The sequence below is a fragment of the Pelecanus crispus genome, chromosome 11, assembly GCF_030463565.1.
Source record: "Pelecanus crispus isolate bPelCri1 chromosome 11, bPelCri1.pri, whole genome shotgun sequence".
Taxonomy (NCBI): domain Eukaryota; kingdom Metazoa; phylum Chordata; class Aves; order Pelecaniformes; family Pelecanidae; genus Pelecanus; species Pelecanus crispus.
Genome location: NC_134653.1, coordinates 16,856,567 through 16,873,464, shown reverse-complemented (window position 1 = coordinate 16,873,464; position 16,898 = coordinate 16,856,567). Strand labels below are relative to the sequence as shown.

The window sequence follows — 16,898 nt, the reverse complement described above, 5'->3', positions numbered from 1 at the left end:
GTGAAGAGCTGCTTGATGTGTCGCTGGAAGAGCTTGATGTAGCAAATGGGGGTATTTTCTGAGCATTATGGTCACTCCTGCTCCTCTGCGTGCTAGTGACATTTAGAGCTGGGTGTTGTGAAGCCCTAAAGAAAGACAAACACACACTTTTTCCTCTGGACTGGGCTAAAGGCTTATAAGAGAATTTTAGGCCTATTTTGGGACAATTTTAAGCCTGTTCCCCAAAATGCATTTCCCCATAGGCTGATTTGCTTCTTAGGTCTGTATAAAACCCTCTGCTTGTCATGACCAAGAACAAAGCGTTTGAGAATAAGGCACATAAATTCAGGACCAGTTCCTCCCTGGTGCCAACTAAGCATTCATCAGCTATCATCAGTGTGATAATCACTGGCACATCACTGTTCTCCTTCCCAAAGCCATACAGCTCTGCGAGAACCAAGGATTTGGTGCTGGAGAAGGACAGGAAGGGAAGAAAGCTACTGGTATATTGACTGTGACAAATTCCAGTAAGAATGCAAAAGGATAAAGCCTGGCTTGCACATTGCCACAGCACCTGCCCTTGGTCATCCCTGCAAAGCGTTGAAGACCTGCCTTCACCTTGGACCCACATGGTGTAGTCTCCTGGTAGCTCTGCACGGTGACCCAGTGAATTAGGGGATGAATAAACAGGCAAGCTAAAAACAGAAGGGCAGCACAGAATGACATCATTGTTCCTGTGGTGACATTATAGGAAATTTCTTTTATACAGCTCAGTGTGTTAAGGACTTTTCTTTCCCCCTCTAAGCTGTAGACTGTGTACAGGGCTGATCAGCTATTTTAGGTGGCTGGAAATGCCGACTGAATGGGATCCCAGTCTACCCCTTCTGAATATTTTCCTGTACTTTTCTCCTGGCTGCTGCCAGGCAGGAGAGATCCCAATACTTTTTTTCCTATGGCTAAATTTTACTTAGTTTGACAAGACTGATGGTAAGAGAGGAAGATGTACCCCTGTAGACTGAAATTGTCCTGATGGGTAGCAAATGCAGCTAGAAATGCCTTGACCTTGAATGGGAACACAAACATACCTGCTGTGCAGATCATGATTCAGGATTTCTAACAGCCAAAGGACATGACAAACTTTTGCAGCAATACCAGTGATAAACTGAGACTTCTTGTGCATCTGGTATATTCATATTCCTCTTGTGGTGGAAGACAGCAGAAAATCCTGGTCTGGATGGGTTATACGAGATCTAGCACATGAAGTCCTGTCCTGTTAGTACCAGTGGCTTAAATTAGCTACATACTCACTTCTCCACCTCCCTGCACCTTTCTCAGTGTTGGATGCAATTAAACGCCAAATTTTTAAGGTCCTAAAGAGGATGCCTCGCACCTATTGACTTCAATAGGGTTAATTAAGGCCTTTGCTAGACCACAGCATAATTATCAGGTTTAAATCAAGTTTACAGTTTTTATAATTGGAAAAGCAGACAGTAACAGAGCATAGAAACAGAGCCAAAAAGAATAATAAAATGAATTATATAAAAGGAAGGAGAGAAAACAAGAACAAACACATCAGAGGGAGCACCCTTCCCCAGAAATGCCTCGCTTTCATAAACTGGCTGAACAGGCAGGGATGGAAGACAAGAATTACCAACTAGATATAAGGAAAAGCTTTTTCACCCTGAGGGTGTTCAAACACCAGGATGGAGGCCAAGAAAAGTATTGGGATCTCCATCCTTGGAGGTATTCAGGACTCAACTGGACAAGGAACTGAGCAGCCTGATCCAGCCTGGTCTAATGGACATGCTGTTGAGCAAAGGACTGGACTAGAAACCTGCAGAGGCCCTTTCCACCCTGTGTTATTCTGTGATTCAGTGATTCTGCCTAACTATGAAAATAACTTATTTCCCCCAACAGCTTCCCTTTCTCCTTTCACTTTTCTCCCCTCTGAGTGCCATCTCGCCATCCTGCTCTTCCACTGGGGGCTCTGGGCTGTCCTGTTCCATACTGACTTTATAGTGCAGGAGAGTCCCTCGTAAATAAAAAGCTTTTCAAAGGAAAAACAGTGTTAGTTGCAGCCCTCTGGCTCAGATGGATTGCTTCCCCTTCTTTGCATGTCAGAGTTGGTAGCCTAGGCCTTTGGAAAAGTGGGCTGTGGGAGTGAGGGTAGCCTGGAGCTGGGTATCTTTGTTTTGTTGCCTTTGTAACTTGAGTTGCTGTTTCTCAGTCTCTCCTGAAAGCAAGGAATGATGGCTTGTAGTGTGTTTGGTCATGCTGTGGAGGTGTTCAGAAAGCTGGTATTTGGCACAGGTGAAGCTGATTGTTCATTTCTTGCCAGAAAGACTCAGAAACTTGGTAAAATTGTGAGGATCTAGAGCCAGAGCTTCTGGCTGAAGGCGTGCATCCCCATACCCCAGGGAGGAGGCAGATGGGGAGAGAGTTGTCTCTTGGTTCATGGGCTGCTCTGGGACCAAGAGGAGGAGTGGAAAGTGGTGATCTTCTGGTATGAGGAACACAAATCAAAATTACTGGTTATTTAAACCAGACCCGAATCTCAGGCATTTCTTAATCTTCACTACAAAACCCTACATTCAGTAAATATGTTTTGCTGTAGCAAATAAAAAACCCCTTATTCTGACAAGAGCAAAACCCATTTTAAGGCAACTAAAATAAAAATGCATGTTATAACTTTTTTTGTTTAAAATATATGTATTTGTCCTCAAATATCTTGCAGTGTAAAACTATCTGAACATTGAGCAACAATCCCTACCTATATTCTGGGGGAAATATAATATGCACAGTAACCGAAAGGCTATCTAGGTGCATATACAATCTGAAATACTTCATTTTGCATCTTTAGCAGTGTTGGACAGGGTTGGGGTTTTTGTGCTGTTGTTCTGAGGTTTTTTTGCATAAATCCAGGATTAGCTGTAGGAGATGGAACATTTATTGAAAGATGCGATTTAAGAGAGTGACAGAAAACATGTTTCATAAATAATCTCACTGAAATCTATATAAGAAACGTTTCCAATTCACCTGTGCACTGGAGGAAACAAAAAAGTATTATAAACTATCACTTTCTTTTGCTTTCCTTTTCCACCCTTTAATTTTCACTGGCTGCAGCGCTAAACATGGGACTGAATTATCATCATGCTTGTCTCAGAAGCAGAGGAGCTGGTTGCTTAAGAAGCAATCTGAAACTTGTTAAAGCGAAATGTCAGTCTGGATTTTAGCAGAGGTAAATGAAGACAGGACTGAGACCTGTAACTTTGGAGTTCCTTAGTGGGCAAGGGTTTGCCTGAAGACAGGAATGAAATTCCCATTGCTTTCAATATTGCAAGGCTAGATCTTAGATCTGTAACCATGGTGCTTTATCAGAGGGGATTTTTTTCCACCTGTTTTTATGTAGTGAATCACTATGAACTGAATAAATTACAGGAAGAATTGCAAGACCTGGAGTTGAAATCAATGCTGACATGAAATAGGAAGGTGATTGCAGCTGTCAGGTATCTCCACAAGGAGAAACCTTGACTCAACTTTGAGCGACACTTCAAATGCGTCAGGCCCTTGTTGTCTGCCTTCTTCCAGCCCTGTGCTGCTCAGCATATAAAGCACGTTCCCCGTTGTCAGAGTGACCTTGTCTGCCGTCTGTGCCTTGCCCTCTCCAGCTGAGCTTGTGCAATAGACTTTTTGTAGCGCTACATTTGGAGACATTTGAAAGTTGCCTGCAAATCCAGCACCACTTTCCTTCTGTGGCACTTGTGACCAAGAGAAAACAGCACATATTCTTTTTTTATGAATCATTTCCACCATGTTTTAAATCTAGAGTTCTTCTGATGATCTTGTTTGAATAGAAAAAGATGACAATATGCTTTACAGTACAGCACTGAGGGGATGGTTGCATAAATCTTACTGTAGACAGCCAGGGGTGGGAGGATGGTAGAAGAGCTGTGGGATGGACCCAGGGGAAATGCCTGCAGGGTGATGATATGAAAATAAAATTATTTTTTTCAAGGCCTCCTCTTTGTCAGGTGACCCTCCTAAAATGCCCACACCACCAAAACGGTGACTATATTATTTTTTATGCTGAATTAATTTTTAACAGTCTTTTGTTTTTCTACAAGAAAAGCTGGTATCCTGGACCCTGGGTTTATCTGCCTCAAATAACAACCAAGGCTTTTAGGCACAGACAGTAAGAATATGCTGTTCCCTACTCAGCTCTTGGCTCTTCTGAGCTACCTGTCTCCTCTTTGGCTTTGCCACCATGCCTGTCCCTCCTTGTCTTTTATGACATTTCTCCCACCTCTCTCTCCCCTTGTTCTACATCTGTCATCTGTACCTCTCCCATCTGCCCTGTAGGTCCCAGGCACCATGATCTGAGCAGCAGGCTCATCGTATTAATGCTTAGTGGTGGGAGAGGTCTGGAGGAGAGGGTGGAAGTGGCATGGACATACAGATGTCTGAAATCAGGTACAGTTGCTGTCTGGAGCCTAACAGCAGTGAGCATTTCTTGGTAATAAATAACTGTGCAACAACAAAAAAAATCCTGATGTGAAACTTCTCCTTCTATCATTTTTGCATAGCAACTGTGCACAACTGGTGCATTGAGATCTCCCAGCCCTGCACATTTGAAAGAAAAAGTTGAGACCTCCAAGGTCAAAAATGACAGAAAATAGACTATTAAGAGTGTTTAGAGCTTTGCAATGGAAATGCTAAGTTGGTATGAACAAAACATGACTGGGGATATCAGGTGTATAGGGGCCAGTGCCATATGTTTGCACAGAAAGGCAGCTTGGTGAGAGCAGAGGATGCCAATTTACAGCTAGAGCTCCCTGATACTGTTCTTAGCCCAGCTCAGGCAAGTTTAAACCCTGTTAAAGGAAAACTATGGTTTAGTGATGGACATTAAATGGTTTAACATAGAATTATCGAAACTGAATATTGCATTGCCCTGATCAAGGCTCCTCTGGAATCAAGCTTCTGGTGAAATTTATAATTTAAGGCCACTTCTCAAAACAGATTGCTTAGTCTTGCCAACAGAGGAACCTGAGATCCTGCCCTGGTCCTCGCCTGGCATAAGGCCCTTTGTGCTACCTGTGCTCTCACAGTGCTTCTGGACTGCTTGCAAACCTTTAATATTCTCTCTTCTAAAATCACCTGGCCAGTTAGTGTTTGTCTGCTACAATTGCCCAGTCTTGTTCTTTTATTTAAAGTCCTTACTGTTTCACTCTACAGCAGCACTCCCCAAAAATCCTTGCCTCTCAACAAGGACCGGATGCTCTGTTTTGTCGTTGTGGAAGGACAGAAAAAAGCATGATGTCTTAGGATGAATGAATATTCCTTATACGCTGTTTGGTTCAAATTAAAACAGCCTCAGAGCATTTCTAAGTGAGGGCAGCTGACAAGTCCTCCAGGGAATGAAGTGCTGGTTGAAGTGAGCAGCAGGAATAACTTCTGGTGATACGTCCTTGTGTCCTGCTGGTACAGGACCACCTCTGTGTGAAGAGTTCAAAAAGAGCTCAAAATGATCTGCTAGCATTTACTCTGCTAGTGGAATGCAGGTGGTGAGTTGGCCAAACAATGGCGAGGACTTGGTCTGTTCTAGGTGACGTGCGCTCTCCTTTCACACAAGCAGGCCCCTGGGTGACCAAAAGGCCAGTGTAACCTTTGTGGCTGCTCTGACTTTAGCAAAGCCCTTCTCATGTTGTTCTCTTGCCATTAAAAATTCTTTGCTGGCCATGAGCCCATTGCACGGGTAATGTGACAAAGAAGAGTTGGAGTGTATGAAGCTAGAAACAATGATAAGGAGAATCCTCTGATCACCTACAGGCCACTTACGGCTTGGCAGGGCTTGTTCCAGGAAGGAGACTTTCATCTGAAGGTTGTGAGGCTTTGTGCCATCCTGAGCAGCAGTAACTAATGATTTTTCCTCTCTAATAAGCATGAATAATGAAGATTCCGAAGCTGAAGCTTAAGTTGGATTCATAAGTAAACTGTGGAGAACAGAACTTCACTCATGTCACTTCATTGATATTGATCTGATTTCATTACAGTAGGTAACTGATATGAAGCTGAAACTGATGTAATATTGAAGAATGCCCACTGTTCTTTAACCTGATACCAGACTTCTCATTTGCAGTTTGCTTTTACAGTGCTGTCAGCACACCTATGGAGGTAAGCTATATGTCCTTTAAATTGAAGCACTGGGGCAGGGCGGGGTGTAGGACCAATAGAGCCTTGTTTCTATTCCTTGGAACAGCTAATGTCAAGAATGGTTATTTGTTGTTTGAAACAAAGACCTTTGGACAGTGTTCATAATGAAATAAGCACATTTGAGCACTAGCCAGTAGCTTGGCAGGTATGGAATTTTCTCGGGAAATATGACCCAGATCAGTTTTGTACTAATAGACATTTTCAGGCCTGTGAAAATGAAGGATGTGGATCTGCCTGTGGAAAGGTCCATAACTGACATGACATTTTCAAGGAGCACAAGTTACCAAGTGAGCTGATGACAAACCAAGCTGGAGAGCAGGCACTATCATGCCTGTGGGGAGACCACCTCCAGTGACATGGGACTGGAAAGCTGTTCCAGCAGGTCTGATGAGGGATCAGGACCCTCAATTATTAGGGTTATGGACACCAAGCTTCCATGTGTATGTGGCTGAAATGTGCATCTCAGCAAGACAGAGGCAGCAAAATGCTATGAGGTTTCCAAATTTTAATAGCGCAGAGTCCGCGAGTCACTTTCCCAAGTCTCCCTCCTGCTGAATGAAGAATTGCTTGCTTTCTTTGCAAGGAAATAGATGCATGAAACTGCACACATCTTTCCTGGAGAGTAAAGGAAAAGTATAGTATTCAGAGCAGGGCAGGAGCCATGCTCCAATATTGCTCTGTACATTTAACCACTGATTCCCATAGCTTAAAGTAAGAATTTTTGCAAATGCTGAATAAAAGCATAGCAATTTTCTGAGTAAGTGCAAGAAATGGCATTAATTATACTAATGTTATTGTCTACCAAAGCTGCTTTCAGTCACTTTTATATTCAATAGCATGCATCATCATGAACTGGTGATGAATAGAGATGAAAAAAGATAGTGATAATGAAAGTTATACAGGTGTAAATTAGAGCATATTTTTAAACTACTATGAAGTCACAGCTTCTTGAGATAACATAAAATTATAGGATACGTGCACATACTAAATTGAATCCTGGAAAATTTTGTACTGTTAGTATGCTAGCTGATTATCGTTTGGGCATTGCTGTCTGGGAAAGTTACAAACCTCTATTTCCATAGCTTCCTACTCCAAACCTTATTCTTAACCCCAAGGAGCCAGCGTGGGGATGGTACAAGCCATTGTGTATTGGACATATTCGAGCCATGGTCACTTACTATTTGGGGAGCAGCTATGGAGGCACTGTAACCTCAGGTCCCCAGCCTCAGCCCTCTCCTCCTCAGTCCTGGAAAAGAGAATATAGAAGTAGCACCTTTAACAGAAACAAAGGCTGCTCCCAAATGTACAGAAATGGAAGGGTCAAAATCAATAAGAGTACAACATACCTGGGCTCCTCCATCTATAGCCAGCCAGGCCCATTATGGAGATCGTAATGGTCTCAGGAAGGACTCGGTTCCATTGGCTTTGCCCCTCTCAGGGGAAAGCTCATGTAAAGAGGCCATGGGGAATAGAAATGAGGGGCTCAGGGCTGCGTCTCTCCCACTCTTTCACTCTTCAGGATGAATCTAAGCGTCGGGGACTAACAGCATTGTACAGTACGTGTGTGTTGGAAGTGGGTATGTTGCTAGTGCTACACCATTTAAGTGCCAGTCCGTGTAATTTTCCAGAAGGAACAGCTCTGCAGATAAACCTTCCTGTGTTGCAGAATAAAGTACAGAATAAATCCAAGGCAGAACGTTACACTCATCCCTGTGTGCTAATGAAAGGTGAAAAGTCAGATCGGAAATTCTTATTGATGTCCATATGAAAAGATACTGACTCTGTAAATGGGAGGTATGGTAGGTCAGTAGCTTAAAACCTGTTCAGATATCTAGGTGACCAAGGAGGAAATCAGAGAAAAAGGTTGGCATGTCTTTGGAAAGCATTGATATGATCTGCACAACATCTTATATGAATACAATGGAGATAGAGAAAGCAAGCTGTGAGGAAGATACATTAGAGAAATGTGCAAAAAAGGAAAAACAGCATACGTGAACAATGATTTGAAAAGTTCTGATTCTCATAGTGTCGGGAATAGTCCCGATTTATTATCTTTGCAATAGCTTTGGTCCTGCTGTCTGTTTCAGACTGCTCCTAGCACTTCAAAACTACATTTTCTATCCCTACAGAGACATTTTGTCTGCACTGATATCAATGGCAGTTTGAACTCAGTTCACTCTAGAATTTCACCAGTAGCATCTGCCTGATGTTGGGTTGGTTTTGCAGATCAGAGTAAGGGCTCAGTCAGCAAGAAAAATGTTGTGAAATCAGCTGCAGTGCCACAATGGGTGTTGATGGATAGCTGCACGTTGGCAAATGCTGTGCTGTGGATGAGTGAACTGTGAAAGGCTGAATCTTCCAGATTTACTTGGTAAATTTGTATGTTGGTTTAACAGCACCTAATAAGTGACATTTGCTTCACAGTGAGCAGAAGGCTGGATATCAGACTGGAGACAGGATTATGCTGATGTCTAGGGTCCCCTCTCCCACCAGTGCCAGGGTGGGCTAGCCTCCTTACCCTGTCTGCAGCGGCTTCACTTCCAACGGGACTCAACGCCCCTGGCCTCATGCAGCCTGACCAAGCATGGATGCATTTCCAAAAGCTCTTACCCTTTCTCCTTTTGTCAACAGTAAAAGAGGGCAATGGGTAATTCAAATTTTCTTGTATCACTTCACTAACTTTTTATTCCTTGCTCAAGGCAGTGACTAACTCTCCATGAGGAGCTCACCTGGATTTGATTTCCACCCTTTCAGGTCCCCTATCCCTGACCCCAGGCTTCAATCCACGTGTACTCTCACCCCAAGCCTCTATGTTCCCTTGCCCTAGATCTTCCTTCCTGTAGCTACACCCTTGTTCCAGCAGCTGTGACTATTGCCCCAGGGTCTCCATCTGCCCCACTAATGCTTTCTGGCTTTCCCCCAGCATACCAAAGAAGCAGAGAGGAAAGTTTTAATTCTTTATCTGAAGGCAAAGTCCACCACCAAAGACTTCTGGGAGCAGGGAAAGGTGGTAGGGAGTGGCTGAAAGGGGATTTTTTAATACAGGAAAAAAGGAAGGCAAGAAACTTGGGACAAACTTGGGAAAAATACTCAATGTGAATAACCTAGCTGCACTGTCCCTTGCCTGAATGGATGTGATGATAGTGTTGGTGTAGCCAGCTGGTCTAAATGAGCACAATTCTTGTGAATGTGTTCTAATTATTACACAGCCATATGGGCAAAGCTGCTAAAACTGCTATGTCTACTACTGATTTCTATCTTGCCTTCCTCTCACTGCCTTTTTAGAACACCTAAACTAGATGGTTGCACATTTGTTAGATGTTACACTAAGAAAGCTGAAGATTTGATAGTCTGGGTGTGCTGAAGTTAGTGCTCCACTGGAGGGGTTACCCTAGTGCACTGCTTGTGCGCCTTATTTTCTTGTGGCCTTACAGGTACACTTGTGCAGGGTAGGGAGGAAAGTGTGGGATGTCATGGCATGACCGCACTGTGGAGCAGCTACATCTCCATGGCAGCAGGCAGTGGCAAAGGGACAGTGGTCCTGGAACCACTTATCTGTGTTCTGCAGGGCTTACAGAAGCCAAATAGCTGGGCAGTGGAAGAGGAGAAGGTCCTGGCATATTGATGTTCCTTCAGCTGACCGTTACATATAGCTTATCAGACTATGTAGGAGAAAACAAAGAATCCCTGTCCCTTTGACTTATCTGGAAGGATCCTCAGAGCAAAGGAAGCAGAAAGATATGTGGAGTGTTCCTCCTCTGCTAGCTGGGGTGAGCCGTAGACAATGGACCATGCTCAAGATCATATGGGGTAAGAGCATTCACATGAAACAGAGCAGAAAGAAATTGAGAGGGAAGGAAGAGAGATACCTATTATGAACTGACACCTAATAAACTAAAAAATTGAAAAAGATGAGCAAAAGTTATAGACAAATATTCAGTTAAAAGGAAAAACAGAGAAAAAGGGAGGACAACCAATAACAGGACAAAGACTGAAAGCTGACATGTTGCAGATAATTCTACTGATAATTTTACAGAACACTTAATGCATGAATAATACCTCCACACCTGTATCATTTACTTGTTCTGCTTAGAGTTACTCTGAGGGCTATCATATCATTTATATCTGAAGAGCTACAATAACTTTTGATTTTATGGTGTGAACTACAGAATCTATTTTGTCTGGACTTTTCAAAGTATGCCAGGCCTGGGAAGGAAATAATTGTTGAATATAACACCATGAATCTTTGATTTTTCAGCAGCTGTTTAAATGTTTTCCCAGTGATAGAAACAGTAAGATGCTTAGCTCTTGAGAGACAAAGTCTGTATCTTTGTGGTTGCGGGTAGTCCGAGAATTTGTCTGTCTCTATGAAAGCTGTCTCTGTTTGCAACTTGTTTGTGCTTATGTGTGGACGTAGGACTGGGTGTTTAAGGTGGAGTCAAACCAGGCTGTGGAGCAGCATTTGGGGTCATGTGATTCATGGATTTTACGTATATATTCATGTGATTTTAAAGGTCTTTCCTGTGTCCTTCACAGCTGAGACAGTGCGTAGGATGTGGAGATCGAAGTTAACAAGCAGCAGTAATGCAGACTGTGCGAGGCTGACATGCTAGGGGAGGGGATGGGATGGGGTGAGCTGATGGAAAGGCAGGGGTCAGGACAGCAAGCCGTTCATTGATGTGCCTCATCCCTGCATCTGTTGCACTGGGTGGTGAACATGGTGCACACCTGTTGAACCGAGAGCTCTCAACGGAGCATTTCAGCTCTTTCATCTAATACATCTCTAGTACTAAACTTCTGTTGTTATATGCAGTTACATGCAATTAAAATTAAGTGAATTACAATGCTATTATGCTTGACAAAATACTTGCAAGATTAGCACTATTTTACTGTTTATTTTTCATAAAGCAAATTTCTTCTCTGGGAGCAAGGGTCTGTAGAATAATATTCCAACAAAAAACTTTTATCAGGCAAAATGGGGCTAACGTTTTTCTTCCCTCTCTCCCAGAAGATAAACTGCATCTGTTGGGAATAATGATAAAGATTTAACTTTCACTACAAATATATTGCTCTTAGAAAACTGCCTATTGCACAAATTCTATTCAGCTCAGAGGCTAGATGCGTATGTACAGTGGGTGCTGGATGCGTACTGAGGTAAAGGAACATGCAAAGAGGGTAGTGGTATGTACAAAGTAACTGGATGGAAAGAAAGGCTGGAGGGTTTTATTTATGAGATATGAAAAGGAACATGGAGGTGTAGGAGTAGGAGGGAATGTGAAGTATCCCTGGGTATATGCACAGGAAGGAAAGAGAACTATTTGTGCAAAGGAAGATTAGAGCTAGGAGAAGTTTTGTGCTTGCTGGGACTGCTGGCACTCAGAGCATGCAGCAATGCTGTGTTACTAATTGATGATCCCTGGACACCCTGCAGTCTCAGAGTATTCTCAGGTCACAGTAGTGAAGCTGATCATGAATATGCTGACTTGAAAAGAAAACGGATGTACTGCTGCACAGCTTTAAATCTCTGGAATGATCCCATGGTAACACTGTCTATGGGCTTCTTATTGTGTATTCAGATACAACAATTAAAATAATGTGGTATAAAAAAAGTGATAATCATGAAGTTTGGGAACACCACATGCTTGAGCTGTGTTTGCCAAGTGTGTGTGGAGGGGTTTGGAGGATGTGACCAATAAGTGAATTGTTCACACAAATTCAAAATGAGCAAGGAAGCTGGAAGGACAGAACAAAATATACAGTCCAGTCATAAAACGAGCATTGTGTCTTTATACTGGTCAGGGTGGCTCCGATTGGTATAGAGCAGTCACAAGGAAGAGGCCGTTCTGTATGCATGTTGCCTAGTATGGAGCTTGTTTTGAATGATATGTATAAAGTAAGAGTTAAAAACCCCATTGTACTGGCCAAGGTGGGACTTGTCACTTGCCTTGGGTATACATGTGTTAAATACCCTGCTAGTTGCATAGGTAAGTTCAAACCTTCCTTCCAAAAGAGCTGAAAAAGCCTTGATGCTGCTTTCGGCTTGTTGTCATTCTTTGGGGCCCTTCATCTGTTTCTCTAGCATGTTGGGGTGAAAATCTCTCAGATTACAACTAGTCCAACATGGATTTGATTGTAAAGTGTTATCTGGTATTGATTTACATGTATGTTAAAAGGGGGAGTGGGGGGAGCTTTGTAATATGGCGAGTACAAGAGGAATCAAAGTCAAACCACACAATACCTATGTGAGATAAAGAGGGTTACTGTTCTCTATGCCATTAACAGGTTTTGCTATTTCCTGTTCCAGAAAAAGCAGTAGTGGTACTATATCAAGTTTCCTTAACATTTCTCAATGTAACTCAACATATTCTGTGGCTTACAATTCTGCCGGTGTCTCATCTGCAATTCTCACTTCAATAATTCGGCTGACTGTTTTCCCTTAGCTGACTGTTTTCTCTCACTGAGTGTTGATTACTCCTGAGGCACATGCTGACCACTTCCTCTTCACTGTGTTTAGGGTTTTTTTCTCACAGATTTTTTTTAAAATTCACTGTCATCTCTAAATGCAAAATTAGGAAAATCATGGTTGTTTGAATAATTTCTCTCATCCTTCTAGACTGTCTGAAAGGTAGAGTGAAAACTTGGAAGTTGGCAGAGAAACAACTGTAACAACAGAGACTATTAGTTAAGGTTGGGCAACCAAAACAAAGTAGTAACCATGGAAGTTCTCTAGTTCTTCCTGCTCAGGAGACCTCCTCACTTGGCTACTGAAATGTCCGATCATTTCAAATCTTCTGTCTCCTCAGAGCTTCCCAACCACTCTCTTCCACCACTGAGAAACTGCCACATTGGTCAGAAGAACAAGAATGAATCCTCCTTATGTTTTCTGTCCCCAGAATATCTTTACATTACTTCCAACAATAGGCTTTCCATGAGAATTGTCTGTACTTAGCTCCTCATGGAGTCCATCACACCTTTCCTGCTGTGTGAGGTCAATATTTGTGTGCTCTTCACATTCTGCAATTTTAAGCAAAGTCTTAAGCTTCTCACAAAAGAATGAGGGCAGCAAGTATCCCAGTGCAGCCACATGGGCCAACTAAGAGTGCATGGGGTCAGCAGTGCAGTGGGTGGACAGTGTGCGGTGATGGGCAGAGTGAAGGAGTGTCTCTGGGCCTTCAAGGCTCAGACAGGACTTAGAGTCCATCTAAGACCCTGGTAGCAGTGTGGGTGGTCCTGTTTCTGCAGTGCAATATGATGTATGCACTATATTTGTGTGGAGGAGCTCAGGAGGATGGGTTGTGTGGAAGAGACTAGGATGGGCTGTAGGCTTGTGACTATGGAAGATGGCAAATCCGAAGTGGCCTAGTGGTGGCTGGAAAATGTCTCAGCAGCTGTTAGCATTATTGGGAGGTGCCTATTACACATGCTGAGAAAGGATGGCTGTAACATTTGTATATCCCCACAATTTTACCTTTCCAGAGAGGGAAGATCGGTGCATTGGCAGCATAGTTTCTTATGAATTCCTATGAATCAGATGCATACTGTAAGGGCTTGTCAGTCTTGTGTTTTAATGATTATATAAGAAAAGACAGTCACTGGGACATCACAAAATTTAAGAAAAAACAAATCAAGGAGGATCTTTTGTGTTTGTCTTTAACACACATCTTCTCCAAGTATCTCAGAGACTTCACCCACATATGCCGAAATGGGTGAGAGCCTGGATTTTCTGAGACTAGCAGAGTCCATGAAAACCTCCACTGATCAAACGACTGACTGCACTGACCTTTCTCTGAAGTACTTGATGGCTTCCTGGTCTAGGAAGTTCTGCTCTTCTCGAAAGCCCTGCTCAAAGATTTTGCGCTTGTGTCTGAACTCAATGACAGTCTTAGTGTAAGAGTTCAAGGTAGTAACGGAGGCCGCCATGCAGCAGGTGAAAGAGCCCCATGCCAGACTGTGGAGAGAGAGAAACCAGCAGACAGAGCTGGGTTAAGACAGCAGCTCATGTTATATTTCTGATGCCAAGAGACACACATACACAGGATGTGACTAGGCAGGTAAGTCAGTGGTGACAAACCCATTCTCATCTTACCTCAAATGACCTGCAGCACGTGCTCAGGCATGCAGGCAGGATGCTGGGCTAGGGGCTGGGCACAACTTTCATCCCTTGGAGAACTGTGTGGCAGAGTGCTAGTGTGAACACTCGGTGCACTGTGACAGAAGAGTCAAACGCCTCTTGATTTCCCTTTGAAATGTTTCAGAGCCTTGCAGAAAACTGCTAAAATCTATAGAGCAATAAAGAACTCCTGGAAGGAGTAATGCCCCAGAGAGCATGTCTTCTGGACCAGTGGAAGTTCTCCAGCATCCATGGGAGACTGCCTCTGCCCAATGCTACTGCAGGGATGGTTTCTATTCTGTTTTTTTTATTCTTCATCAGACTACTGTATTTCCTTCTTTCCTCGATAATGGACATTTCTAGCATTCCTGGCTTATATCTGGTCTCTGAAAGCCTGACCAGAATAGAAGACAGCACTTCCATTTTGTGGAGAGATCTAGTCTGAGGGCAGAGCCCCAAGTGTGCAGGCAGTGCTAGCCAATCTTGGTCAGCCAGTGGCAGGACACCTGCAAGTACCAACCAAGAGCACAGGGAGACAGAGGGAGAAGTAAATTGGGAAAAAAAAGTGACTGCCCCAATGTCAGGCTGGAACAACAGCAAGTGTTGTCCTGGGTCTCCTGGCAAGGAGGGTTCAGCTGGGAGCTGCTCTGCTCCCTGCTTGTGGACTGGGTTTCCCCCGGGTGCCTTCTGCCCTTCCTGCACATGTCTCCTCCAGCCTTTATCTTACTGATCTGAAGCTCAGATGTGGCTGGGGGGAACTCATGGCCCCAAGGGGTTTAGATGCTTTTTGAGCATGAAATGGGGCTACGAAAAGGCACTGAATTCCTCCTTTTGTCTGCAGAGTTTATCTGCGTTCAGGCTCCCCTTGTGAGTTCAGCCCACCAGCTCCAGCTACATACAGTTCACAGTGGCTTCCTAACTTGATTAACTTAATCATCTGTGTCAGCTACACACTTTACCTGTTCCTTGCTTTCACATTTTCTATAACCAAACTGAACATGATATAAATTATGCAGAACAGAAAGAATACAGCCACAGTAGCATTATCTTATAAATAAGCATTATCAACAGAGCCCTCAGCATGAGCTGTTTTCCCATTCTGCAAAGGATCTGCAGACAAGGAGACAGTTTCTCATTTCAAATTAGGCAAAACTTCAGAAAGAACACATATTCATGAACTGAGAAATCTGGGAAAAAAATGGTTCAAGTAAACAGAAATGACTCATTTCAATTATTTCAAAATTCAGTGCATAACAAGACCTTCAGGGACTCCCATGGCAATGAAGTGTGTGGAGGCAGCCCTTTCCTAGTCATTTTTGAACCTGTTTGCTGGATGCCAATAAAATGAGAAGGAAGTGTAGTGAACCCTGGGGTGATGAAGTTCCCTTAGGTTTCCCATGGTTGGGTGGAGAAATGGAAAGGAAACTCACGCTATGTGTGTGTCCAGGCACAGGGAAGCCTGGCAAGTGTCTTCCTCCTACACAGAGCATGTAGAAAAGCTCCAACAGCTCCAAACATTTCCAGCTGGGCTCCTAAGCAATATGAAGGAAGAAGCCAGCTGAAACCACATGCTTCACTGTGCCTGGTTGGTGCCTGGGGAATGACATAGGGAGAAAAATTTCTCTTGAAAGTTTCTGATCATTTCTAATCATTAACTCAGAAATGCTGAAAGGTTCAGAGAAGAAAATACAGAATGAAGACTCTCAATGGGACCTCAGGTCTGGCATTTGGTAAACCATAAGAATGAAATTATTATGACTGATGTTTTAGTTTTTATGGACCTTGGTTAAATGTTATTTATTTTTAAGTGTAAAGAGTGGTTCTCCTACCTGTAAGACTTACATGAAGACCTCTTTAACAGCAATGCCTCTCCCTGTCAGTTGTGCCCCAGATGTGGTGGGACTGTACCTATAGTGCCTCTGGTAGCTGAGCTCAGGGCTGTGCTCTCAAATTCCTCTGTGGCTCAAACAGCTCAGGTTTTTGTGTTTGTTTTCTTTCTAGAAGGGCCAAGCCTGAACATCCACTGATCCTCAGAGCCAATGAAACCCCCTGCCTGGAGAATCCCCTGGCCCACTCCTGGCTTGTGCCAGAGCACAGACCAACCTCCAGGCTTTGCCAGTGGCTTGGGAATGGGGTAATATCACAGGGACCAAGCAGTGTGTTTTCAACCCTGGGACATCCGAGCAGATCACACGCAGCCCCTCCTCGTTTTGAGAAGAGGTATTTTTATCATTCCCTTTTGACAGAGTGGAAATAGAGTCACAGAAAAAAAATAGTTTTCCCATTGGCACTTAGGAAATGAATGGCAGTCTAGATCTCCGCTCATGCCCTTTGGCTCTTGGCCATGGGGAGGCTGTTTTCTGGCCCCACTTTTCAGTAGTGTTACAATTCTCTGTGCTCTGACAGGTTGTCTAGCAGGATGCTGCAGCAGTACGTTTTACAGAAGGCTGTAAATACTGCTGACGTTTGCACTACTGGTTCAGGGGTATGTAAAGCCCCTGCTTCAGGCCATCACCTGAGCCCAAATGGAACAGAAAGAAATTCCTACATCTGCAGAGTTTCCAAACTCCACCAGGCTGGGTGGGCATTTTTTTTT

General features: G+C 43.5%; 1 protein-coding gene across 1 annotated transcript in view; it reads right to left on the bottom strand.

Annotated features, from left to right (window-relative positions):
* Window positions 1–6,697: 6,697 nt before the first annotated feature.
* Window positions 6,698–16,898, bottom strand: part of GSG1L (GSG1 like) — a 51,576-nt gene continuing 41,375 nt past the window's right edge. Inside the window, exons 5-7 of the mRNA XM_075718913.1 lie at window positions 13,973–14,140; window positions 7,371–7,438; window positions 6,698–6,807 (exon numbers count right to left, since the gene is read on the bottom strand). Of these exons, the coding sequence (XP_075575028.1) occupies window positions 6,698–6,807; window positions 7,371–7,438; window positions 13,973–14,140 (346 nt within the window). The remainder of the gene's footprint in view (window positions 6,808–7,370; window positions 7,439–13,972; window positions 14,141–16,898) is intronic.